The 27,148-nt window shown below is 32.9% G+C and overlaps 3 protein-coding genes across 12 annotated transcripts; 1 reads left to right on the top strand and 2 right to left on the bottom strand.

The window, feature by feature from the left end:
- Positions 1-1,239: 1,239 nt before the first annotated feature.
- Positions 1,240-3,112, bottom strand: LOC109791930 (ribonuclease S-2). Its single transcript, XM_020351295.3, has 3 exons — positions 2,803-3,112; positions 1,826-2,021; positions 1,240-1,626 (listed from the first exon to the last, which is right to left on the bottom strand). The coding sequence occupies exons 1-3, from the start codon at positions 3,052-3,054 to the stop codon at positions 1,379-1,381; spliced, it is 696 nt and encodes a 231-aa protein (XP_020206884.1). The 5' UTR covers positions 3,055-3,112; the 3' UTR covers positions 1,240-1,378.
- Positions 3,113-4,137: 1,025 nt separating this feature from the next.
- LOC109816079 (uncharacterized) lies at positions 4,138-22,808 on the bottom strand. Its single transcript, XM_083064387.1, is given in 11 exon segments — positions 4,138-4,409; positions 4,509-4,526; positions 4,529-4,768; positions 5,555-5,719; positions 5,786-5,995; positions 6,189-6,414; positions 21,128-21,381; positions 21,481-21,745; positions 21,843-22,012; positions 22,079-22,288; positions 22,482-22,808. Coding segments are annotated over 11 exon segments (2,328 nt in total). The 5' UTR covers positions 22,795-22,808; the 3' UTR covers positions 4,138-4,152.
- Positions 7,082-19,249, top strand: LOC109810348 (glutamyl-tRNA (Gln) amidotransferase subunit C). 10 transcript variants are annotated; one of them, XM_083063681.1, is made up of 5 exons: positions 7,141-7,260; positions 7,348-7,465; positions 16,955-17,135; positions 17,245-17,321; positions 18,235-19,249. In XM_083063681.1, exons 3-5 carry the CDS (start codon positions 17,053-17,055, stop codon positions 19,026-19,028), a joined length of 954 nt encoding a protein of 317 aa, XP_082919807.1. In that variant the 5' UTR covers positions 7,141-7,260; positions 7,348-7,465; positions 16,955-17,052; the 3' UTR covers positions 19,029-19,249. The 10 variants fall into 10 exon arrangements, with proteins under 10 accessions (XP_082919803.1, XP_082919802.1, XP_082919801.1 ...); XM_083063682.1 differs by having other exon boundaries at positions 7,191-7,260; positions 7,404-7,465; XM_083063677.1 differs by lacking the exons at positions 16,955-17,135; positions 17,245-17,321; positions 18,235-19,249 and adding exons at positions 10,975-11,211; positions 12,469-15,824 and having other exon boundaries at positions 7,082-7,260; positions 7,404-7,465.
- Positions 22,809-27,148: the final 4,340 nt, after the last annotated feature.

Genomic DNA, 27,148 nt, shown 5'->3' with positions numbered 1-27,148 from the left:
AATGATTTTGAAAAGAGTTCATGGAGTCGCCACCGATATTTTACTCAAAACATCAGAAAAAGAAGAAAAGAGTTTTAAAATTCCAAAATGGCCTTTACAACCAGAATTGGATTCGAGGGTCGATTATGTGTAGGGAAGGTGTTAGGCATCCTATTACGCCCTGAATTGATACCCTATGATGAAACTAGCACGATTGCAAACAATAATTTAAATATTAGGTTCTCTTTTATTAATAACTATTTACATATTTACATGGTTTGCCTTGAAACATCTACATGATTGTTTTTGTTGATGACAGAAAAGATAGATAGTAGAGAAAGGTACCTCTTAAAATGAGCTTTTGTAGATACTTCCGAATGTAGAAAATTTAAGGTGATTTGTGGCTACCTTTCACACTCCACAATACCTCACAAATCTCAAGAAATACAATAAAAGAGAGAAAGAAGAGTACTAGATTTTAGAGAGACTAATCAAATATAAAAAATTTCGGCCCTTAGCCTTTTGCTCGAGCCTACTATTTATAGGCACGAAAATTCACCATAACGGGCCGTTCCAATTCCAAAACGGGCCGTTTTGGACTTTTCTGTTATGTGTAAAATTTGAATCTTGAAAGGCCCATTCCTAAAGCGGAACTGCCCGTTCTGGATTTGAGTTTTACCCATAACAGACTAGGTTAGAATGGGGTGTTTTGACCTAGGATTAAATGCCTTGTTTTAAGCTTCGAACGACCCATTTTGGTTTGGGAATGAACCATTTCGGACTACTAATTCTGGCATTTGTTTTTTGGATCCTTGGATGTTTTTTTGTCCTACTCTAGTGCTGTTTTCGGGCCTTCATGAGATCCTTCTTTATGCTGAAAGTCCATTTCTTTGTTTGTGTGTCCCAGACGAAATCCGATGTTTACAATAAGTAATATAGAACTGTTTTAGAAAATAATTTTTAAACTAAATAAGTAAGAAGAAAATCAAACATGCTTTAATTATTAATCAATTGTATAAGATCTTATTAGTTAAATTAAGGCAATAATGAAAAAAATCTTTCTATTTTTTTACTTTTAAATCTTAGATGTAATTTAGTAGATAGATTTGTGTTTGCCTCCCTGCGATCTATATCTAGGCAAAAGCTAGGGATGCTATCATGACAAGTAAAAATAGTGGGATTTCAACATCTTAACAATTTTTTACATATGTAAAAGTAGTAGATATCAACAGGCGACAAATTTTTTTTGTTTTGCACATATTTGGTTAAACATTTTTTTTAAAATTTTTATTAATTATTTTCTTAGCATACACTTAGAACCCCTTATTTTGAATACATATATGTTCTAGGGCCGGGTAATACAATTATATAGGAGCTTATGCATGATTGCATGGCGTTATTACTTGGGATCTTCATCTTGTTGGAATCCCATATATGGAAAGATGGGGTCATCATCACATCCTCTTGCCTTATTGTCGCAGTCTATAGGGGTTGTTCCTTGAACATCAAAACATTGATGAACCTCTGCAAGATAAACATATCCATTTCTATCTGGCTCACAGACTATGTCCACATTCACACCCAAAGCTTTCCTGAAAGCTTGTAGTATTCTACGTGATGGATATGGATTTCCACTTGCAACAATACCTAAAAATGAGATCACAATAAGATAGCCATATTTAGGATCACTTTAATGTTCCTTAATTAGGAGTTAAATTTTTATGAATAATATTAACATAATAACTCATTTTCCTAACATAAAATCTCAACCTCATTACGATACCAAGTTTTCTTTATTTTTCCTCTAACATTTTGTGTACTATACGAATTTGAATTTCATATTTACCTGCACTGGTCAAGATTTTCTTCAGGTCATTTCTCTTTCTGTTGTTGAGTGCATAAGCAATATAGTCATCTGGCATCATATTATAGCATGAACCAAACCTATTCCATTGGTCCCTCCATAATGACTTGCTCTCTATGAAATTATCAGTTCTTAAATCTGGCCAAAACTTGAGTAAGTCATTTTTGTTCGCTTCAATCTGCATGTATTCAAATTATAGAATTATTTAGCGGCACAAACTTCAAGTGACATATTTTGATAAACTTCTTCCTACGTACTAGAAGATAATAAGAAGGTAGAGTTTCTTGAGTTAAAATCAAGTTATCACGTAAACTTTTATGAAACCTTTTTTATCTAACTTATTCAAATAGTGTCTTAGTATAATCAAATTTCAAGGACAATTCCCTTGAAGAAAACTTAAATATCTTTTTGGTCTCCTAATTTTCACTTTAAGTTTCTAAATTATTTTTGTTTAACTTTTGGTTCTCGTACTTTCTTTTATTATTGTTTTTCATCTTTTTTGTTACTTTTTAAAATTTTTGCATGACGTGTTAAACATCAAGGTTCTTTTTGTTTATGAATATGATTTATGCAGTGTCTCAAAATTGACAATTATTAACGTTCGTAGGACTTGGTAGCCATGTATTATTTTAATATTGATGGAAATTTAACTTGGAATCACCATTTTGATCTCTTGTATTATAGAACAGACTTTGCAACTATTGAATTAAGAGACTTGGTTAAACATTAAAAGATTTAAATTCACTTAAAACATTTTCTATTTAATAGACACGTCATGCAAAAACGGTGATAAAGTAACGAGAAAAGAAAAAAAAAAACTTGCGGGAACCAAAAGTTAAACAAAAATATCTTGGAGATCAAAAGTGAAAATATATTATAAAGAAAGAAGATATTTAAGACTGTAATATTTAAACAGTAATTCCAACGTATGGGAATGCAATAATGGAAGAGATACTAACAGTGCTATTTGGCAGAGCAAATGGTGTGGGACAGTTTTGCAGATCAGGCCCTCCCCTTTTCCTGGGACGAAGGTAGTAAATAGTGAAATATTGGGGCACTATGTCCCTGCAACCACCTTCATGTGTCAAGCAATAGGAATTTGGCCACCTTAAGGCTAGTTCTAAATAGTCATATGAGTTGAGATTCAAAGATTGGGCTTCACAATTAAGAATTCCCAAGAATAGGAAAACCAAAAGGAACTCGCTCTTCATCTTCTTGTATTTTTTGCCTTTGGAAATTTCAGTTGGTTTGGGTTGTGGTATGTGACCAAATATCAAAGCCTTATATAGAAATTTTCAGCTACTCTCCCCTTTACCCATTCACAATATTTTAACATTGAAATGTTAGTGAGTGATTAACGTGACATTACCAAAAGGACACAAATATAAAATTAATGGGACCTAGCTACATGAATTATAATGGTTTTTATTATAATTAATATGTGCTTTTCTGACTCACATTACATGACATTATCACATTGAGTTACTTACGTAAGAATATAAATCCATTTTTTATGCAAGTTTTTGTTGAATGGATTTTATGTGAAAAGGAAAAGAAAAATCAGAACTTTTTTAACGAGACTCAAATTCAATTTTGAAGGTTAAAATATCTCTTTAGTTCGTGTAATTTCACTTTACTTTTTATTCTATACAATTTTAAATAGATTTTTATTTTAGTTTTTATACTTACATTTTTTTAATTTTTTTAGTTGATATTGTTTTTTTGTAAAGTTATTTCTGTATGATGACGTGAACTTATTAAATCTAGATAGTGATAATGTATTTGATTTTTTAGATAACAATGTATCACTTAATAGTTTATTATTGAGTCATCAAAATTTTGACTGCGCATGTAGATCTAGTAAATATTGATTGTTCCAAAAACCATCTAGACTCTTCATTTTTTCTCCTCTCAAACCACTAAGTAACATATCACCATCTATGAAACTGAATACATCACTCAGCCACCTAGATTTAATAAGCTCAAATTACTGATATTGTCATGACTTGTAAGGGGTTGACACCCTTTATACCCGTTAGTGATGCCAAGAATCATAAAAAGAGAAAAAACTTATCTATATACGACTCATTGATATGAAAATAATCCATATAATTCTTTAGAATAAAAAATATTACAATTTTTTTTTTAAACAGAAGAAACAATAGTATTATTTAATTAAGTATTTACCAGGCGAGTAGAGAATAACTTATCCAATAAAAGCAACTAAAGATCTAATCATATTCAGACTTGATATGGAATTCACTTTATTCATAATACAAGTTGTTGCATTGATAAAAGCAACTACAGCTCTAATTTTTGTGACATTCCATACTCAAAGGAAGGGGTGGCTCTGAGAAAGCCCCAGTAGAAATTTGATCAAAGATGAACTTGTTAGCAGCCTCAGTGTAATGGATCCTATCCCAATTCACTCTAACTGATGGCCTTTCACATGAACTCACAAAAATTTCAGTGCCATTGACATCTATGGTTCCTCCACATCCAACACTACTACTATAGTTATATTCCCCTCCATAGCCACAACAAGCAACAATTGGTAGCTCAAATCCTGCACAATGCACATCAATAAAACACTAAGACACTAACAAACATTATGGGAAATTTTGCCACAAAATTTGTATAACATGACAAGTTTAATTTCGCTTACCGTATTTCTTTGGATTGCTGAGTACTTAACAGAGTAGATATCTACATATGTGATTGCAGCTTGAGGAATGTCTTTCCGAAGTTGAACCACAGCTTCCTTTAACTTTTGGTTGAAATATTTGGCTACTTCGTTATATGGCTTTGCACAACCATAATCATCCCTTTCTGATAGAAAATTGGCCAAAATGTATGAGAGACAGCCAATGGGTCCTGTGTTGTGTATCCAAAATGATCTTGCTCCCAGATCATATATGTCCTTCATCACCATAATAATTAATTTAAAATAATAATAATTGTTACAATATGTATATATATACCCCTTCTCCCCTTCTCCCCTTCTTGGTAATATACACAATTATTCAACACACATATTACCCCATTGATCCTTCGTGCTTACTCCGATGCTGATTGGGGTGGTGATCCCACTGACCGCCGTTCTGTTACTGGTTTTTGCATTTTTCTTGGTGACTCCCTTATTTCTTGGCGTAGCAAGAAGCAACAACTTGTTGCACGTTCTAGCACTGAGGCCGAATATCGTGCTATGGCTGATACCACTTCTGAGATTGTCTGGATTCGTTGGCTTTTAGGTGATCTTGGGTTTCCCCAATCTTCTCCTACTGATTTTTTTTGCGACAATCGTAGTGCTCTTCAGATTGCTCACAATGATGTTTTTCATGAGCGCACCAAGCACATTGAGATTGATTGTCATATTACTAGACAACACGTTGTTCGTGGTACTCTTAATCTCATTCCGATTAGCACTGTTGATCAACCAGCTGACTTGCTTACTAAAGCACATCATCCTGGTCGTTTTCGCACATTAGTTTCCAAACTCAAGTTGGTATCTTCCTTACCTACTTGAGTTTGAGGGGGGATGTTACAATATGTATATATATACCCCTTCTCCCCTTCTTGGTAATATACACAATTATTCAACACACATATTACCACCTCTATCTTTTTCTCTCTTCTTCACAATAATAAATTAATAAATTGACTACACAATAAAGTATCTAACAAGGGTATTGATTATTGAACCACCTTAACATTTTTGTGTGAAGGCATTGACTATATCAGGTACAGAAGCATTGACTTGTTGTATAGTCATGTTTCCAAAAAAGCCAGCACCAAGATCATTTTGACCGATATCAAATGTGTACAAAGCTTTATGAAAATACTCTTCTTTTGGCATCAAGCTTGCAAACACTCCTCCTACACAGAAAAATATTAGAACAAAATCAAACTAAACCATGTCCATATTATAATTTGCAACTTTACCTTCATGTCTAATAAATTGTGTTATGGGTATGAGGTCTTTGAATTGAGTATACTGAATACCAAGGTAGAAGGGACTGAATCCACCAAGAGGTATAACACTAGGTGGGAGTCTTATAGTTGATGCAGCTGTTGCAAAGTTTGCACCACGTGAAAAGTTGGTCCCCAGGGAATCAAGATATGCACTTAGATAAGGCAGTCCAAAACTATTGGCTGAAATAGCAAAATTAAAGATCAAAATTGGCGTTTTAAAACTTTTCTTTGGTGTTAAATTGATTAATGCTAAATTCCTATTGTGGTAAGTATAGGATGAGGGATGAATCTTAATTTGGCACAACCAAAAAGGATATTATGGTAAGTTAGGCATGTACATTTAATAAAAAGTGGAAAATGAAATAATGAGTACCTATGAAATCAATGATAAGACGTCCATCAGAGAATCTTCCAACAGGTCTGTGGAAATAGGTTTCTCCATAAGGTGGTGTTGGTGCAATAAGTGAAGCTGCCAAGCCACCAGCGTCTGAGTTTGAGTCACCAAAGTTGAAGATGGTCGGGAAAACACATTCTTTGACTACTAAGGTTAGCCTAGTAGTTAGGTGGGGAGGGATTGGAGTAATTAGGAACATGGTGGCCTAAGTTCAATTCTCATTGTGACCATCTTTGTAATCTTTTTTATCTTTACAAAAAAAAATATTAGATTTCTTTTGATTATAATATTTTAATATATTTTATTTGAAATATCAATTAACATATTTTATTATCTTTTCATTTTAATTTATTGTAAAATAATTAAAATATTTAATTTAGCATCATTAAAAAAATAACCATTATAAAATTTAATTTATTTAATTTCATTGTTTATTATAATATTTTTAGTCTCTATATTGATCAAAAAATTATTTTTAATTAAAATGTATTTTAAAATTTTAATTAATTCATTATCATTCACTCACTTTATTAAAAAGTGATAAAAATATAATTAATTTAATAAAATAAAAACTTTAAAATATATCTAAAATTTGTAATAATTTCTTAAATAAAAATATTTAATTAATTTTAATATATAATAAATTTAATATCAAAAAATTTATTATGATTTTAGTTATAATTTTTATTATCTTTTGATTTAATATTGGATTTCTTTTGATTATAAAATATAGTAAATAAAATATAAAATTCGTATCAATTTTTATAAAAATATTTAATTAATTTTAATATATAATAAGTTTAGTATCAAAATATTTATTATGATTTGAGTTATAATTTTTATAATTTTTTAATTTAATATTGATTGAAGTTGGCATGGATGAGCTTATGGGTTTAGGGCTCATAAACCCATTATCAGAGACGAAGCCCAACCCAGGTAGCTCAACAGTGGGCTAAGTTAAAACAACACAGCTCCTTCCTCCGGCTCTTGCCCCAGCAGACATTCGGGAAATCTGCTCCGTCGCCGGCGACGACACCTCCTTCTCTGTTAGGTATTTCATCGCTTCTCTGCTCTGTTTCTCGCTTTCATTCTTCCCTACTTTTTATACTTTTATTTATTTAAACTCATTCTTCTCAAGACCCTTTTCTAACGATTGATTTACGAACATACCTACTTATGCGTTACGCTTATGAGATGGAAACCTCGTTATGAAATCGGGAAATCTGGGACTAGAAACCTCGTTTTGGACTTGAAAGGTTAGTTGTTTTCTAGTGCATTTTTTCATACCGGAACAACATGAGACTCTTTTTTCTTTTTGTATTTTCAATGAAAGTGAACAATGTAAGTAACTGTTAGAGAAAATTGTGATTGTTACTTGTGCAATTTCAGTTTGAGTTCAAGTAAATGCTAGTTATTGTTTTAGTGGGACCTGTAAATAGATGATTTGGAGTAGATTGAAAGGCATGAGAAGTGATTGTATGAGAACTGTTTTAAAGTTGTTTGAAGGGGACTCTTCCCTTGGCAGAGCAATAAACTCTGATTCTATCTTCTATTATTTATTTTCTGTTACTTCATGTTTTTACTGTTACGGGGGACCTATCAACTTGTGTGTTTGAATTTTGTTACTCGTGTTACTTACACTTGTGGCACTAAGTTGGACTTTGTGTTTGACGACCTTGATTGTCATTGTATTTGTTGGAGTGGTTGGTGTATTTTTTAAGTAAAGGACGGGAAGAAAATGATGTTTTATTTGCTCAAATTACTAAATAAAACATCATATACTAAACAACAGAGTGTGTATAGTGAGGAAGCTTAAGAACTTTTCTGATTTGAAAAATAGAGAAACTGATATGCCCAAGCTCAATACAGAAGATCCAGTACAAGCTATTTCCACTAATGCTAGGCCCAAGAGAGTTACCAACAAACCCAAGAAGTGGTCAGATTTTATCTTTTATAAATATAAAGGAAAATCAAATGATTCAGCAGCTTCCGGAAACAATTTGTTACGATTCTGCTATTGCTTTATTGTTTGTTGTGGGTTATGCGTGAGCATTGTGAGGTTTCTATGTAGTGTTGTATGTTTGACACAGGCAATGAGAATTCAGTCATTTTCTTCCCTATTATTCTCTTTTAGGAGACCATCTGTCCTCAAATTCAGAGTCTGTTAAAATCACATCAGAAATAATTACATGAATCTTGATATAGATTTTAACATGTTGATTTTACTATATTTTTAATTTTTTATCGACTTACTATGTAGAAATTAAAAGATTGTCATGAAGTTTGTGTATAAGACTATGAATGTGGATGTAGTTTTTGAAACTCATCCTGTATGTTGGAGGCACTGTAAGATGGAGAATTAGAAGTGTGAAATTTTGGCCTAGCTAATAATTTATAGCCGAGTTGCACACCCAAATTAGCCCAACAAATCCTAAAATCCAGCTCAAACATGAAATGGTAGGTGAAAGCTTTTGGCTAGGTGAGTTTATTACCTTAAAGAAACCTCAATTAGCCTAGCAAATTTCCTTGGATGGGCGATTTTTGATGTAAAACTAGGGCATTTTTCTTCTATTATAAAAGGAAAATGATTTAGATTTGAATGGACTCTCTCTCTCTCTAAACTCAAACTCTCTCTCTTGATTTGGAATTTAAGCTTGGTGCTAGGAGAGAACTTGCTCCCATTGTTCTTGATCTTAAAGAATGGAAGTTCAATCAAGTGATGGAATCATTTTTTAATCTTAAATTGACACTCTTTAGTATGAGTAGCTAACTTTCTCTTTCTTGAGATTAAATGTAATCAATCAATGTTATGTATTTCTTTTGATCAAAATATATATATATATGCTTATCTTTATTTACTTTCGTTAGTGATTCTCCTCTACACTTAATGTTTGTCTCATCTTGATTGTTTGTGACATGATTTATGATCTTGAATTAATTGAAAAATGGATCTCAATTCACAATCTGAATTGAATCACCTAATAAAATGGATCACCAAACATATAATTTAATTCATTAGAGAATGTTAATTGTCAAACCTAATGTAAACTTCTTCATTAATCATTCAAGATATTGATAATGTATAAAGATGTTTAAAATTAAATATTAAAAAATTGATGTTTAGAAATGTAAAATGAACCAAGCCGAAAGGTCCTCTATCGGCACATTCATTTTTTCGTTACGTAGAAACTTGATATCATTAGATGATCAAATAATGTGTTTAGGTAGTTGATGTGATTATTTATTAAAGTCAATTCCCTAGTACAAAGAGTGTATAATCTCCTTTTTAAGAACATTCTATTGTAAAGTAATTTAATTAGAGTATCCCACAACTTTGTGCTTCTTTTTCCATTAATTAATTGATAAAAGTGAATCTGCTATTAATTACTTGGTGCAAGTTAACAACAGTTTTGCTATGTACGTACTTATTGTCTTTGTACTTATTGATAATTGAGAAATTAAAATTCTAATTATATATGTACTTCATAGTTCGTCACAGTAATGGATTTGCAACATATGTATCTTTATGTCTCACTCATAAAGTCTTTTCAAAGTAGAATTACCTAAAGAAGAAAGGCCTATAATTGAGAATATAAAAGATAGTTTTTATAATCAAAGAATTAGGGATAATTTAATTTAATGAATTTCAAATTAAATAAAGTTGATAGTGAAATGACATTACATTAGAGAATAATTAAAAATGATTTTGGAACTTATTCAATTTTATTCACATTATTATATTATATATTGAATTGTGTTAGTCGTTTTCTGAATTCTAATTACTCCATAATTTCACATCATTTATTTTATTGACTTTGTGTTAATTGTGACTTCAAATAGAAATACATTATGAACTTTTGTACCTAGATACAAATTTTTGTATGTATTACTTATTATTACTTGTATAATTAATACATCTGTCGTTAGTCTATATATTATTGAGATACAAAAATCATATATGTTGCTGTTTCACCAACACTGTATGAGGGATACAAAAATTTGAAATATTTAGCTACTTCATTATATGGCTTTGCACAACCATAACCATCCCTTTCAGCTGATAGAAATTTGGTCAAAATGTAGGAGAGACAGCCAATGGGTCCTGTATTGTGTATCCAAAATGATCTTGCTCCCAAATTGTGTATTTTCTTAATCACCAAGTTATGAAATATCTAACTAACAAGGGTTTTGAGAAATTGTTGATAATATTAGGTATCGAAGATTTGAGTTCCTGCCAATAAAATATAACAAACAAGGAAAATTATGTCTTTATTTAGAAGAAAGAATCTCCTAAGATAGGGTTGAGCACTGTAATGAAGAGGCCAGTGGAACCGTATTACATGGAAAATAATAATGTAGAAAGTTTACAAGGAGAAGGGCAAAATGGGGAAAATGATGGGGTAGTTACTAACAACCCGGAAATTCAGGGAGTGAGACGTGGGACTAGGACACGGACCCGCAATAGCATGTTGAGGGAATTTGTATGAGGGACCATTCATATAGGGAGAGGGAGTGTGAAAGAGGGTGTGGAAGGTATGACTTGCATATTCTCTCTGACGTTTCTTAATTCTTCTCTGATGTTTTCTGCTTCTCTTGCGATTGTACTATTCCTTTCAACCATGATGGTGGAAAGTTGATTTTCCTACTGCCATTCAATAAAACAGTGCAATCATTTATACCATAATATTCTATTTCTTCATAACCCCCCTCACATTGGTGCTTTCATTAACCCATGGCGGACCACACCCGGTTGAAGGATCTCCAGGCCGATGTTAAACAAACCTCAGATAAATTGGAGCAATATTACTCAGACCTACAAGCTCAGATTGCAAAGCTTGAATCGGTGAATTCTTCTCGTTTTGAACGTCTGGAGAATGTGATTCAAGCGAATGATGACAAATTCAATCAAATTTCTGTTGCGTTGGAGACTCTGTTGCAACACAATTCTTCCTCTCAAGGGTCCTTTCATGGTTCTTCGAACTCGTTTAAGCCGCCCTTCCAGGTACGAAACGTGAAGCTTGATTTTCCTCGCTTTGATGGTAACCATGTCCTGGACTGGATCTTTAAGGCTGAACAATTTTTTGACTATTATGCGACCTCCGAGGTCGATAGATTGTCTATTGCCTCGGTACATTTAGATAATGATGTGGTGCCGTGGTTCCAAATGATGCAACGTTCTTCTCCTTTCCACTCTTGGCATGCTTTTACTGAAGCATTGGAACTTGCTTTTGGGCCAACAGCTTATGAGTGCCCTCGGGCTTCTTTATTCAAGCTTAACCAAACTGATTCTGTTGCTGAGTATTACAAAGCATTTTTTGCTTTGGCTAATCGTGTGTCTGGAATCGACAATGAGGCTTTATTGGACTGTTTTTTGAGTGGCCTTAAGGATGAGCTTCGCAGGGATGTTGTGGCACTATCTCCGCCTAGCTTGGTCAAGGCAGTAGCATTAGCCAAATTATTTGAGGCGAAATATACCCCTTCTAGTGCACCCAGGAACCCTTCGTACCAGCCCAGAGCACCCACCTTTTACCCTAACCGCCACTCCTCTAATCCCAAACCAGATATCCCTCATAGCCTACCCAAATCCAACTTACCGCCTTTACTTCCCAATCCCAGCACTAAACCTTTTTCCCAAACCTACCAAAACCAAGTCAAAAAAATTTCCCCTGCTGAAATGCAAATTAGAAGAGAAAAGGGTCTATGTTACTTTTGTGATGAGAAATTTTCATTCAATCACAAGTGCCCAAATCGCCATATGATGATGCTACAATTAATTGATGACGAATTGGTGGATTCACGGGAGCCAGATCCCCCTGATTTACCACAACCTGATATTGAAGTGGGTAACCCCGAACATCATCTTTCACTTAATGCCATGAAGGGTGTTGGTGGGGTGGGCACCATTGGGTTCACAGGTCATATTGGGCCTATTGCCATTAAGGTTTTGGTTGATGGTGGCAGCTCGGACAGCTTTCTCCAACCTCGCATTGCTCATTTTTTAAAGTTACCAATCGAACTTGTTCGAGGCTTTCAAGTTTTTGTTGGGAATGGTCAATCCATGACTACTGAGGGGGTGATACAGCAGCTAGCTGTGACAATTCAGGGTCATCAGTTGGTTGTTCCAGTGTATTTACTTCCGGTTTCAGGCGCCGACCTTGTTTTGGGGTCTTCTTGGCTAGCCACTCTTGGGCCACACATTGCAGACTATGCCACTTCCACTCTTAAATTTTTTCAGCATGATAAATTTGTTGTTTTGCAGGGAGAATATCCGATCCAGCCTCAGCAAGCACAGTTACATCATATGCGTCGGATGCAGCAGACACAAGCTATTGCTGAATGTTTTTCAATTCAACTGGTGCAGCCTGAGCTTCCAGGTGATTCTTCATTCCAAATTCCGGCGAACTTGCACCCTGACTTGGCGGCTTTACTGCACAAATATCAAAACATTTTTCAGCCACCTTCGGGATTGCCACCTACAAGAACTCACGACCATGCTATTCCTGTACCAGCAGGCGCTAAACCAATCAAAGTTCGCCCTTATCGCTATCCGCATAGCCAGAAGGAACAAATTGAAAAATTGGTTCGAGAAATGCTTGAGCAAGGCCTTATACAACCCAGCACGAGTCCATTCTCCTCCCCTGTTTTGTTAGTAAAAAAAAAGGATGGCTCATGGAGGTTTTGTACTGATTATAGAGCTTTGAATGCAATAACTATCAAGGATAGTTTTCCCATGCCAACTGTGGATGAATTATTGGATGAGCTATATGGAGCCAAATATTTTTCGAAGTTGGATCTTCGATCCGGGTATCATCAGATTTTGGTTCAGCCTGCCGATCGTCATAAGACAGCATTTCGTACGCATCATGGTCATTACGAATGGCTGGTCATGCCTTTCGGGCTCACCAATGCCCCGGCAACTTTTCAAAGCTTAATGAATCAAATTTTTCAAAATGTTTTGCGCAAATATGTGCTGGTGTTTTTTGATGATATTCTCATTTATAGCCCCTCTTGGGTGGCACATTTGACTCATTTGGAAACGGTTTTGCAGACCTTACAACACCATTTGTTGTATGCTCGACTTTCAAAGTGTTCTTTTGGCTTGTTGGAAGTAGATTATTTGGGCCATGTGGTGTCGGGATCTGGGGTCGCGATGGATAAGAGTAAAGTCCAAGCCGTCTTGGAGTGGCCTCGTCCAGAGAATGTCAAGAAACTTCGAGGTTTCCTTGGCCTGACCGGCTATTATCGACGTTTTATCAAGTCTTATGCTAATATTGCGACTCCCCTTACTGATTTGCTAAAGAAAGAAGCTTTTTCTTGGACCCTGGCTGCAGAGGACGCGTTTCTATCATTAAAACAGGCCATTACTACTGCCCCTGTCTTGTCTCTCTCTAACTTTCATCAGCCTTTTACACTTGAAACTGATGCTTCAGGGTCTGGTATTGGTGCAGTGCTGAGTCAAAATGATCATCCAATTGCTTTTTTCTCCAAAAAGCTGGCGCCCAGGATGCAGAAACAATCTGCCTATATTAGAGAATTATTCGCTATCACCCAAGCTTTGGCAAAATTTCGCCATTATTTATTGGGGCATACCTTTGTTATCAGAACAGATCACAAAAGTTTGAAAAGTTTGTTGGACCAATCTTTGCAAACCCCTGAGCAACAAGCTTGGCTTCACAAATTCTTGGGTTATGACTTCACAATCGAATACAAACCGGGAAAAGAGAACATTGCTGCGGATGCGTTGTCACGTGTTTTTTTTATGGCTTGGTCCGCGCCTAAGTCACTGTTCTTACACGAGTTAAAGCAAGCACTTGAAAATGATGCTCACTTATACGACCTCATGCAATTATGTTTCGCCAATGCCAATCCAGATGCGCGTTACAAATTGCACGATGGGTTGCTTTATTGGAAGGATCGCCTCGTGTTACCATCCCCGAGTCCTTTGATTCAGAAGGTGCTTCTTGAATATCACAGTTCGCCTATTGGGGGCCATGCCGGTATTGCCCGAACGTTGGCTCGAATTTCCTCTCAATTTTATTGGCCTAAAATGCGAGAGGATGTTACTCGGTTTGTGCAGCAATGCATTATATGTCAGCAGGCCAAAGTGAGTCACTCCCTCCCTGCAGGGTTGTTACAACCGCTTCCCATACCGCAACAAGTGTGGGATGATGTTGCCATGGATTTCATCACAGGTTTGCCAAACTCTTGTGGCTTCACAGTTATTATGGTGGTGATCGATCGACTGTCTAAATATAGTCATTTTGTGCCTTTAAAATCGGATTTTAGTAGCAAAGTGGTGGCTGAAGCATTCACGTTGCATATCGTCAAGTTACACGGTCTGCCGAAGTCAATCGTGTCTGATCGTGACAAAGTTTTCACTAGTAACTTTTGGCAACATTTATTTAAGTTGCAGGGAACCACGCTAGCTATGAGCTCTGCCTACCATCCGCAAACTGATGGTCAATCTGAGGTCTTGAATAAATGTTTAGAGATGTTTTTGCGCTGTTTTACTTTCGACAATCCCAAGTCTTGGTCCAAAGGTTTGACGTGGGCAGAGTATTGGTATAACACCTCTTTTCATACGAGCTTGGGTATGACCCCTTTCAAAGCCTTGTATGGCCGCGATCCACCTACTTTGACTCGTTATCAGCGTAGCCCAACAGACCCGCGTGATGTTCAGGATCAGCTCACTGAGCGGGACCAACTCTTAGATCAACTCAAATGTAATTTGACTAAAGCTCAGCAGCGTATGAAGCATCAAGCAGATAAAAAGAGGTCTGATATGCAATTTCAGGTTGGCGATCAGGTCTTGGTCAAATTACAGCCTTATCGCCAACATTCGGTGGTATTACGCAAGCACCAGAAATTATCTATGCGTTATTTTGGCCCATTTAAGGTGCTTGGTAAAGTTGGTGTTGTTGCTTATAAGTTGGAACTTCCCGAGACTGCCCGCATTCATCCGGTTTTTCACATTTCTCAGTTGAAGCCATTCAAAGGAATCAGTAATGCGCCTTACATGCCATTGCCACTAACAACTTCTGAATTAGGTCCCTTTTTGCAGCCGGTGGCCATCCTGCATGCTCGCACAATTTTACAAGGTTCTAAGTTGCTTTCTCAAGTCTTGGTTCAATGGGATCCTAGCAGCAATGTTCCCAATTCCTGGGAGGATGTCACATTTATTAAAACTCATTTTCCTTATCTCAACCTTGAGGACAAGGTTGTTCTTAAAGGGGAAGGCAATGTAATGAAGAGGCCAGTGGAACCGTATTACATGGAAAATAATAATGTAGAAAGTTTACAAGGAGAAGGGCAAAATGGGGAAAATGATGGGGTAGTTACTAACAACCCGGAAATTCAGGGAGTGAGACGTGGGACTAGGACACGGACCCGCAATAGCATGTTGAGGGAATTTGTATGAGGGACCATTCATATAGGGAGAGGGAGTGTGAAAGAGGGTGTGGAAGGTATGACTTGCATATTCTCTCTGACGTTTCTTAATTCTTCTCTGATGTTTTCTGCTTCTCTTGCGATTGTACTATTCCTTTCAACCATGATGGTGGAAAGTTGATTTTCCTACTGCCATTCAATAAAACAGTGCAATCATTTATACCATAATATTCTATTTCTTCATAACCCCCCTCACAAGCACCACTTTGGGTCCAATTCTCACATATTTGCTTTTGGATACCATCCAAAAGGCCTCTTTACCAATAGAGACAACTGTGTGTATATAAAGTATAAACCCATGTTCATCCTCTTATTTGAATGATGTGAGACTTTGTTTGCATCCCAATAGATACTAAGGAACATAAATAATTTATTCATCTTAATTTGAAATATTTGAACTGAGTGTACTGGACGTCCAAATAGAAAGGACTAAATGAATCCAAAATATATATTAGCTAAAAATCCAATTTGTTCGATATATTAGATTGAGTTGAATTTTCAGTGTTAAAATCCAATTTCTAATCCAAAGAACATCAAGTTCAACTTAGATAAGTTGAATTTTATCTAAACACTCTAAAATCCCAAATTATCCCGGAGCATGTTTAATAGAAAAAGGCCCATATAAGACATTGAACAATTACAACAATAATTGAAGTAATAAAAAGTTATTACCTATGAAATCAATAGTGAGACCGCCATCAGAAATGTGAAAGATCGCAGGGAAATCACAATATTTTGTGGCAAATGCAGGGTTCAATATAACAAATAAATGCATTACAAGTGAAATGTGAAACGTGGCAATGCTTAAAGGAAAGTACTCCATTGCAGTAGATCGATAAGAAGGAGCCTTGCTTGGTTGGGTCTCTCTATATAACTAATTAATAATCTAATAGTAAAGTTGAACATGATTAGATTAGATTTGTAACAAATATTTTCATGACACGAGACAATTATATGATTATAGAGTACACAGATTTTTCTCCTAGGATTTTCCTTATCGGTCCCATTTTTAGCTACTATTGCAATAGGTTGATAGGTCACATATTTATGCAATTGATATGCTTGATAGGTTGTGCATATTTTTGTTAGAAATGTAGTTTTTTTTTAAATATATAAATTATATTTTTAATTTTAAATAAATAATTTATTTCATAACACTATTATTTTTAATTATAATTAACATATTTTAAAATATTAAATTTTGAAATTGGGTTTAACATATAAGGGAGCGATTAAGTTAATTTGATTGTTAATGTAAAAAATTGTGATAGATAATAAGTTCCTCCGTTGTCTGTTAGAGTCTTAAGGGACGAAAACCAGTTGTAGCTCTCAGAGCCGCTGCAAATCGCTGCAACTGAAAAGTGGGACGTGGCACCGCCGCGATAGTTGAAGGTAGATGAAGCAGTTGTTGTTAATGGGATCTAGGTCGTTCTCCTACTTTCCATCTCTTCTAAGGCTCGCTAACTCACATTCTCAAAGGTTACCGTTATTCTCACTTTTCTTCTCACATTATCATTTTTATTTTCTTTAAATATTGCAATACCTGAAATGAAATGCCTCGTCTCTCTCTGCGTGTTGCTCTTTTCAGGTCAAAACTATTTTATGGTTCAGCTACAACTGTACTACCAAATTGTTGCGATAGTCTTTCTCCCTTGAATTTTCAAGGTAATCTTTGGTTAGGATTTTTTGTTAATACCTGTTGGCTTGAACTGGTTATGCTTGTTTATTAATTAGAAGTAGCCATTTGATGTATTCATTTCTGAGTTTTTGATAGAAGACAAAAATCCTGATTTAATCTAATCACAGGAACCATTTTTTTTCTTTATTAATTTTTTTGCACTAAATCAAATGCATCTATATATTTCTTTTCCATAGTGTTTGTTTGGAGAAAAATAGTGGGGAAGAGGATGGGAGTAATTTTTTGGTTCAATTTTTAGTGGGGGGAGTAGTGGGGAATGGAGTGGAACAAAACCCCTCATTTCTTATCTGATTTTAACTCCCTTGCAATATTTGAGGGATATGAAGGGGAGGGGAACTTTTTTAAAACATTTGTAGTATAAAGTCTAAAATATTTTTAAATTCAAAATTTTAAGAGCACAAAGGTTAATTGATTTTTTAAATCTCTCCCTTCTTGAAAATTAAAGTATCTCTCATCTTCTCCACTCAATCAAACAAAATTTCTAACTCATCTTTTTCTCTCTTTTAAACCAAACAGACCCTTAGATTCGTTGGACATTGGAAATTATCCCTGTTTCTTTCCATGTAAAATTTGGTTTCATTGTCATTTGGCATGTTTTTCATTGGTCAAACTTTGGTAGAAAGTGAAGAACCAAATAAAAAAAGAAAGGGGCATTCTTTTTCATTTCTTTTCTCGATTATGTGATTTAATGCCAAAGTTCAAGATTCTACTCTTTTATTGCGTTGATGACCTTATGGCAATTGATTTAATTTAAATATAAAAATTAATCTTCAGGCAGCAGGCTTCTTTTGTAGTCTTCAATCTTCATACACTTCATACATACAATTAATATGGGTTATATGGTATCAGTTCCTTTGAACTAATGAACTGGATTTGCAGCATTGAGATCATATGCACATGATGCACGCAAAGGCTATGATCTCTTTGGCCGTGGAAGACCAGGGGATGAAGAGTTCAAAAAAGCCTGGACAAAGGAGATGGGTGAAGATAACACTCTATGGACAGGAAGTGAAGATGAAAGTGATGAAGAAATGGGTCCAAAGGGTCATCTTGATAAGGAGATAAGGAAAGCAAGACTGGAAGCTAAAAAACATTCAGACCTGATTGATGCTGATGACAGTGATGAGTTAAAAAGTGTCTGGTCTGGCAGTGATGAGGAGAAGACACTGTGGACTGGTGATGAAATGGATAGTGATGATGATATTCCTACAGAAGCTTTCCCAAATGAAAGTAGTGACAAGTACATAGATAAATTGTTTGAGTTTGATGAAATGCCCAAATATAGAACCATCTCTGAGATGTTGAAAGCTGAAGAAGAACCCGAGGAGTTGTCACCGGGAAAGCAAGCTAGAAAGGTTGCAGTTGAGAATGCTCTAAAGAAATTAAAGAAAGGTCCTGACGGGAGGTATACAAATGTGTGGGAGGTTATGAGTGATTTAGATATTCTAATTGGAGCATTTGAAAATGTTGTTTCTGGACCAGAGTATGCAGAGCTTAGACAAGGAGGGCCTAAGCAACTAAACATTCAGTTTTTCAAGGACATACAAGCACGTATGAGAGATTCAAATTATAAGTTCTCACCTGAGTTAAAACTGAAACCAAAGAGTAAACTGGTTTCTAGAAAGAAATGGCAAAAGGCAGAGTCCAGAAGGAGGAAAGCACGAAAGAGATAAAGGTATAGCATGTCTTCTCAACAATGAAGCAGAAGGTAGGTTTATAATGTTATTGTATCTTTGTACAGTACATGCTACTTAATTCATGAGAATCGTATTTATAAATTGATTGGTCATACTCGTTTCAAATGTTAAGCCAATATGTTCTGGTTGTAGACTAGTTATGTAAACTAATTGATCATTTTTATGAATGATATAATTAAACATTGTAGGTCGGTAAATCCTGTACATCAATGAAACACTCATTCAGTAATAAACATTGTAGGCAAGTTTGTCCACAAAATTTGGAGAAGAGGATCCTTTTAACTTGGCTCATCATATTCCTTGGGTTTTGCTGAAAAGAGAGTGTACTTAACAGATTAGCTATCTACAATGTGATTGTAGCTAGAGGAAGGTCTTTGCAAAGCTGAACCATAGCTTTCTTTAACTTTTGGTTGAAATACTGAGCTACTTGTCGTGTATTGTGTGTCCAAAATGATCTTGCACCCAATCATATGTCCTTTACCACCGGGATAATGAATTTAAATTAATAATAAATTAATTACAAAATAAAATATCTAAGAAGAGTATTGAACTACCATAACATTTTTTGAGAAAACCATTGATTATATCATGTGTAGTTGCATAATTGAATTTTGTTCCGCTTTCAACCAGATTTTTAGTTAACCGTATTTACATGATTAATTTGAGAAACCAAATTTTTCTAAGCATAGGAGAAAAAGATAGATTCTTTCTTTTAATATGTAGGAATCAAACTCAACGTTAAGAATATTACAATGACTCATACATCTCATTTAACTCAAGTTATACCCCTTTAGTAAAAAAGAGAGAGAGAGAGAGAATTGGTCTTGAGTGATATTGAAATCAAACATTTGGTTTAAATTTTATTATAAGATTCCCTGATATTAATGTGATTATAAGTTAGTGTAAATTTAATTTTCTAATTATATGCATTGAATTACATTATTTTTTTAAAAATTAAATCGTACTTTTGATCCTTTTTAATATTCAATCTGCAATTTTCATCTTACTTTTAATTCCAAAGTTTTAGTCTTTTAATTTTGTACAATATGCAATATTAGTTTAATAGGTAAATGTTTATCTATTAACTATAAAAAAATTATAATAGTTCACTTTTGATAATTAATATTTGATAATATTATTATTTAGTTTAAATTATACTTTTTTATCTTTATTTTACTTCCTATCATCACTTTTATAAGATTAAAATAAGGATTAAAAGAACAATTTAACTTAAATATTATTTATTACATTTATTTAATGTCAAGTTATGTTTAACATTATCATTTTATCAATAAAATTATTCGATAGTTGAACCAAAATTATAAATTTATTAAAATTGAAGATTAAAATTATGAAATTAAAAATTAATAAACTAAAATTTGTAGATTAAATATTATAAAAGGATTAAAAATGTAATTTAACCTTTTTAAAATTTATAACATTTATTTATTCGAGCAATGAAATGTATCATACTTTAATTTATTTTAACATAAATAAATCAATGAATGTGATGGATAATCACAATCTAATCTATTATAAACATTTTTCTCTAGCCTACATTTTTCATGCTTTATTATTGATTTTAAACTCAAATATGAAATGAAATTTTAAACGCTTTTTTATTAGTCTTTGAAACTTAATTCAAAATTTCACTTCATATTTTAAAAACATAAAATCGAAAGTTTGAGTTTTTTTTTTTAAACAATGAAAATAATGGAGATTAAATCAAAATTTTCATGGATCTACCCTAATTCTTACAGCTGGATATTATTACTAAGAGTTTGAAACTGGATGTTACTATGTTAGTGATGCCAAGAATCATAAAAAGAGAAAAACTTATCTATATACGACTCATTGATATGAAAATAATCCATATAATTCCTTAGAATAAAAAATATTGCAATTTTTTTTTTAAACAGAAGAAACAATAGTATTATTTAATTAAGTATTTACCAGGCGAGTAGAGAATAACTTATCCAATAAAAGCAACTAAAGCTCTAATCATATTCAGACTTGATATGGAATTCACTTTATTCATAATAGTTGTTGCATTGATAAAAGCAACTACAGCTCTAATTTTTGTGACATGCCATACTCAAAGGAAGGGGTGGCTCTGAGAAAGCCCCAGTAGAAATTTGATCAAAGATGAACTTGTTAGCAGCCTCAGTGTAATGGATCCCATCCCAATTCACTCTAACTGATGGCCTTTCACATGAACTCACAAAAATTTTAGTGCCATTGACATCTATGGTTCCTCCACATCCAACACTACTGCTATAGTTATATTCCCCTCCATAGCCACAACAAGCAACAAGTGGTAGCTCAAATCCTGCACAATGCACATCAATAAAACACTAAGACACTAACAAACATTATGGGAAATTTTGCCACAAAATTTGTATAACATGACAAGTTTAATTTGGCTTACCGTATTTCTTTGGATTGCTGAAAAGAGAGTACTTAACAGAGTAGATATCTACATATGTGATTGCAGCTTGAGGAAGGTCTTTCCGAAGTTGAACCACAGCTTCCTTTAACTTTTGGTTGAAATATTTGGCTACTTCGTTATATGGCTTTGCACAACCATAATCATCCCTTTCAGCTGATAGAAAATTGGCCAAAATGTATGAGAGGCAGCCAATGGGTCCTGTGTTGTGTATCCAAAATGATCTTGCTCCCAGATCATATATGTCCTTCATCACCACAATAATTAATTTAAAATAATAATAATAAATTAATAAACTGACTACACAATAAAGTATCTAACAAGGGTATTGATTATTGAACCACCTTAACATTTTTTGTGAAGGCATTGACTATATCAGGTACAGAAGCATTGACTTGTTGTATAGTCATGTTTTCAAAAAAGCCAGCACCAAGATCATTTTGACCGATATCAAATGTGTACAAAGCTTTATGAAAATACTCTTCTTTTGGCATCAAGCTTGCAAACACTCCTCCTACACAGAAAAATATTAGAACAAAATCAAACTAAACCATGTCCATATTATAATTTGCAACTTTACCTTCATGTCTAATAAATTGTGTTCTAGGTATGAGGTCTTTGAATTGAGTATACTGAATACCAAGGTAGAAGGGACTGAATCCACCAAGAGGTATAACACTAGGTGGGAGTCTTATAGTTGATGCAGCTGTTGCAAAGTTTGCACCACGTGAAAAGTTGGTCCCCAGGGAATCAAGATATGCACTTAGATAAGGCAGTCCAAAACTGTTGGCTGAAATAGCAAAATTAAAGATCAAAATTGGCGTTTTAAAACTTTTCTTTAGTGTTAAATTGATTAATGCTAAATTCCTATTGTGGTAAGTATAGGATGAGGGATGAATCTTAATTTGGCACAACCAAAAAGGATATTATGGTAAGTTAGGCATGTACATTTAATAAAAAGTGGAAAATGAAATAATGAGTACCTATGAAATCAATGATAAGACGTCCATCAGAGAATCTTCCAACAGGTCTGTGGAAATAGGTTTCTCCATAAGGTGGTGTTGGTGCAATAAGTGAAGCTGCCAAGCCACCAGTGTCTGAGTTTGAGTCACCAAAGTTGAAGATGGCCGGGAAAACACATTCTTTGGTTGCAAATACAATGTTTGGTACAATTGTAGCAATAGATAAAATCACAAAAAGAGACACTTGAGGGGTATGAAACTTAACAGGGCTACGAAAATCCATTGATGAATGGTGAGTAAGTCGGCAAAGCTGCCAAAGATCATAGGGGGACATGAAAAGGCACTTTGATGAATGGTGGGTCTTTATACTGTAAAGGTAGATTTTTTCAATCGAATTATAATATTAAGATTTAAATATATTCTTTTTTCATAAATTTAAAATTTTTATTTTTATTTCTATAATTCTTAAAAAATTTATTTTAGTCCATCAAATCACTAATAATATATTTAAAATTGATAAATTAAAATAATTATATAGAATCAACAAGACTTAATATAATTTTTTACTAATAAAAATACTAGTAAATAAATTTTATACAACAACTTAAATAAAATATTTTAAAATTATAAGAGCTAAAAAACCTAATTTTAATTTAAAAAATTAAAAATAAATTCAACTTAAGTTTTAAAGAACTAAAAACGTATTTAACTCTATTATTAATATTATTTTTCATTATTAAATCTCTTAAATACTTTTTTATAATTTACTTTTTGAGGGACCGTATCTGTCTCTGCAAAAATAAATAAATAACAATCCAAAAGTGAGAGAGAAAAATATATTAAAAAAGAGAGTAAAAATATGATAAGTGATATATATGATATAATAAGAAATGAGAGATGTTGATGAGATATATTTAACCGTATTCTTATAAATAAGAGAGGTTTTGGTACAGTTAGTCTTTTGAGCAACAATATTTAAATTTTTGTCATATTAGATTTATTTTGACTTAAAAGTTAATTTTAAATGCCCAAGTTATTTTATTTGTAAGGTGACTAGTATAATGTTGTAATTGTAAAACAAAAAACAAAAATCGCTTATACGATATGATTCTATTTATATTTTCATTGCTCTAAAATACTTCAATTTGTAAAGGTGCCATAGTTACTTCCATAAAAAAAAATTACGTGTACATCTTTAAGTTTGATTTTAAGTAATGTGCTGTCATAGATGGGAGAGATGATAGAAAATTATACTCAGATTTTTGGAAGTTTCAAGATTTTAAAGTTGAATTTTGTATTTGGACCATTTAAGTTGTGTACGAAATCACAAGTGGAAGAAGAAAATGAAGAGTATATAGGAATTAGGAAGTGATTGTGGGGCAGTGAGAAATGTTTGAACATAATTCTTTTTTTTACAAACATTATCCAGATTTAGAATTAATAATTGAAATTAATTTATACTCAAAAAAATATGGATCAAGTATTATTTTATTAAAAAAATATAAAAGAAATTCAATTCAGAAGAACAGATAAAATTTGTGTAGTGGTAATTTTCCTCCATCAATCGGATTCTTAACAATAAAAAATGGGATGCTATATATATATATATCTTCATATATATCATTGTATATATTGAGATATTTCAAAAAAATTAATTTATTTACAAAATTATTTTGAGTGTAAATTTAAATTAAAAATAATTATTTTATTAATTATAAATTTTAAAATATAATTAATATTAATTCTAATGAATTAGAATACACTGATTATTGTAGTTTTGATTAATTTTAATTATTAAATATTTTAAAATTATTATTTTTTATTTTCATACTTAATTATAGTTACAACAATTAATATTTTTTTATCTGTAAATAACGAGAAATAAAAAAAGTCAAGTTTACATAATATTTTTTTTTTCATATTCTCTCTTTTTTAGGTGAAGAAGTTGTCAATTTTATATATATTCATCACATCCTTGTATTTGATTTAATAAATTAGATATTACTCGTACTCGTATCTATACTCAATATAATCTAGTATTTTTCATCAACGTCAAAGTGAATTAAAATATATTTATAAGTATGAGTTTACTTATCATCCCTAATTATAATTATTATTTAGTTGAAAAGTAAGCTTTACTCTATAAATACTCACCAAGGTACCTGTAAGCTTTACCGACCCCGCCGACACGTTTCGCCCCCATCTAGGAGTTGATAGAAAAAGTTTAGGAGGAGTGGTAGATGACTTCTCCTTAGCTTCTCTTTTGCTCGGATCTTCTTCAAGGAGATGGAAACCACAAAGATGAACACTAGATGGAGGAAGAATCTCGGATATAGAAGAGGCTTAAGCCTTGGATGGAAGCATCCAAGCTTAAGGTGCAAGGGAAAGCTCACTTCAAAGAGGAGGAAAACCTAGTAGGGTTCCTAAGGTGAAGCTTTCTCTCATGGTGACTCTTGAACGAAATTTGGCTGAATAAGCTCTCAAATTTCATTATTCTCAAAAGTGAATACAAAAATGTGAAGGGAGGACTTAAGTATGCACGGAAATGAAGCACATAGGCACCTAAACCAAAGCTACACAAATTGGCGCCTAAAGTTTGAATTCAAATTTGAAATTTGAATTCAAACTTTGGTGCACATGTGTAAGTCCGAAAATTTAGGTACCAAGGTGCATTTAGGTCTAATTTGAGAGTCATTTAGGGTTAATTTGAGTGTCACATGTTCAGCCACCAATGGTGCAAAACATGTGACTCAAATGTAACTTAAATGGCTTCCAAATTAAACTTAGTTTAACCTAATTAGCATACTTTAGTATTCCTTGTATTTTCCTATTCTAATGACCTAATTACATTGGTCAAACAATTACAATGGAAAGGAAAAATTACAAGAATGAAAATGAGCCCAATATTGGGTACCAAAAACCCAAAGGCCCATGAAGCCCAAAACTAGGCCCAACTAGCCTAAAACCTAAAATGCTACTCTATGTGGTCCAAAATACAAGACCAAAATATATGATACCTATACTAACATGATGTATACAAAACATATGAAAATAGCTATAACAAAATATGGCCCATGAAAAATTCAACTTGGGCCTTCCCAGGCCCATTGGGCCCTGACTGACCCAAACCTTCATGTCTAGCCAACTCCTCTTGGATCTTTGAGTGTGTCACCTCTTGCATTCCCAAGTATGATTCCATTAGGAGTGGTCGGCGGGTTCGGGGTGATCGGAATATGTGTTCGAGGGTTCGGGTATTCGGCCTAAGTAACGGTCTCGGGTATTCAGACGGGTCGGCCACCATACGGTATAAGAAGCTTTCAAAAGCCAATTTTGATCTTTAATTTTGTAATTTTAGCCAACAGTTTCGGACTCCCTTATCTAAGTGCATATCTTGATTCCTTGGATACCAACTTTTCACATGGTGCAAACTTTGCAACATCTTTATCAGAAATTAGACTCCCAACTATTGTTTTACCTCAGGATGGATACAGTCCCTTCTACCTTGATGTTCAGTATACTCAATTCCAAAAGTTCAAACCCACAACACAATTCATCAGACATGAAGGTAAAGTTACATCTTATAACATGGACACGGTTTAGTCATGCTTTTGTTCTAATATTTTTGTGCAGGTACGGATGGAGAGTGACTTGCCTCACAACCATTTTACATATACATATTTTTTTTATAAAAAAATAATATATTTTAAAAAATGAAAGTTATATTTTAATAAAATAAATATATATATTTAAGTTATCATATGTATAAAATATAAATTTATAAAAATTGTTCATTTATTTGATATTTGTCAAACTTTTGAAAGAGATTAATTTTCGAATGTGATAAAGAATACTATTTAATAACAAATCAATTTATTTAAAAAGTTTAATATATATATATATATATATTTTTAATGCTCACATATATAATATAATATATTAAAAAAATAATTTTTGATAAAATAAAATTTGCAGCATATATGTTTACCATCTGTGTTTTCTATTTATTGTATATATTGATTAAAAAAATCAAAATAGTAAAGATTGTAAGATTGTATACATTGATTAAAAAAATCAAAATAGGATAGATTCAAAGATTTATGTTTTATTTAGAATTTTTATTATAAAATATGTTTTGAAATAAATTATCTTCTAAAAATTTATATTAGATATTAAAAACATGTTTATATCATAAATAAATTAAACTTGATTTTATACAATTTAACATATTTATTATTTTTATGTTTTTATTAGTGTTAAATTATTATAAAGTAGACCTTTATGATTGTAGTTCTACCCAAATATTTAAAATATGTCTATGACAAATAAATAAGTCATATATAAAATATGTATTTTAAAAAAAAAGTTAGATTCAAATCTACTAAATTATAATATAATCTAGTCTGACCTAATTTATTTTCATCCTTAATTATAATCGTAGATATAAAAACTTGTAAAAAAAATAATTATGATATACATTTATACTTTCAAATAAGTATTGTCTTCACTGTCTAAATAAGTCAACATGTTTTTTTTTTTTTAATTTGTATGATAAAAAAATTAAAATTTAACTTTTAAAAGAATTAAAAAAAAAAACTAATGTAAGAAGATATAATCAAACTTTAGGAAGAGAAACGCATGCATATATAGTTTAGTTGGTAAACAAAGGGTCTATTAGACGAAAATGTTTT

This window comes from Cajanus cajan, chromosome 9 (assembly GCF_000230855.2).
Source record: "Cajanus cajan strain Asha chromosome 9, NIPB_CcT2T_4, whole genome shotgun sequence".
NCBI lineage: Eukaryota > Viridiplantae > Streptophyta > Magnoliopsida > Fabales > Fabaceae > Cajanus > Cajanus cajan.
This window is presented reverse-complemented; position numbering and strand designations above follow the sequence as displayed.

Bases quoted from the DNA above. Each gene is read 5' to 3' on its own strand.
- LOC109791930 (XM_020351295.3), bottom strand. From the start codon at position 3,054: ATGAAGAGCGAGTTCCTTTTGGTTTTCCTATTCTTGGGAATTCTTAAT. The intron at 2,022-2,802 runs GTTAGTATCTCT...GAATACATGCAG, and splicing joins TTGCTCTGCCAAATAGCACT to ATTGAAGCGAACAAAAATGA. The intron at 1,627-1,825 runs GTAAATATGAAA...TCTCATTTTTAG, and splicing joins GAAAATCTTGACCAGTGCAG to GTATTGTTGCAAGTGGAAAT.
- LOC109810348 (XM_083063678.1), top strand. From the start codon at position 12,511: ATGCGTCGGATGCAGCAGACACAAGCTATTGCTGAATGTTTTTCAATT.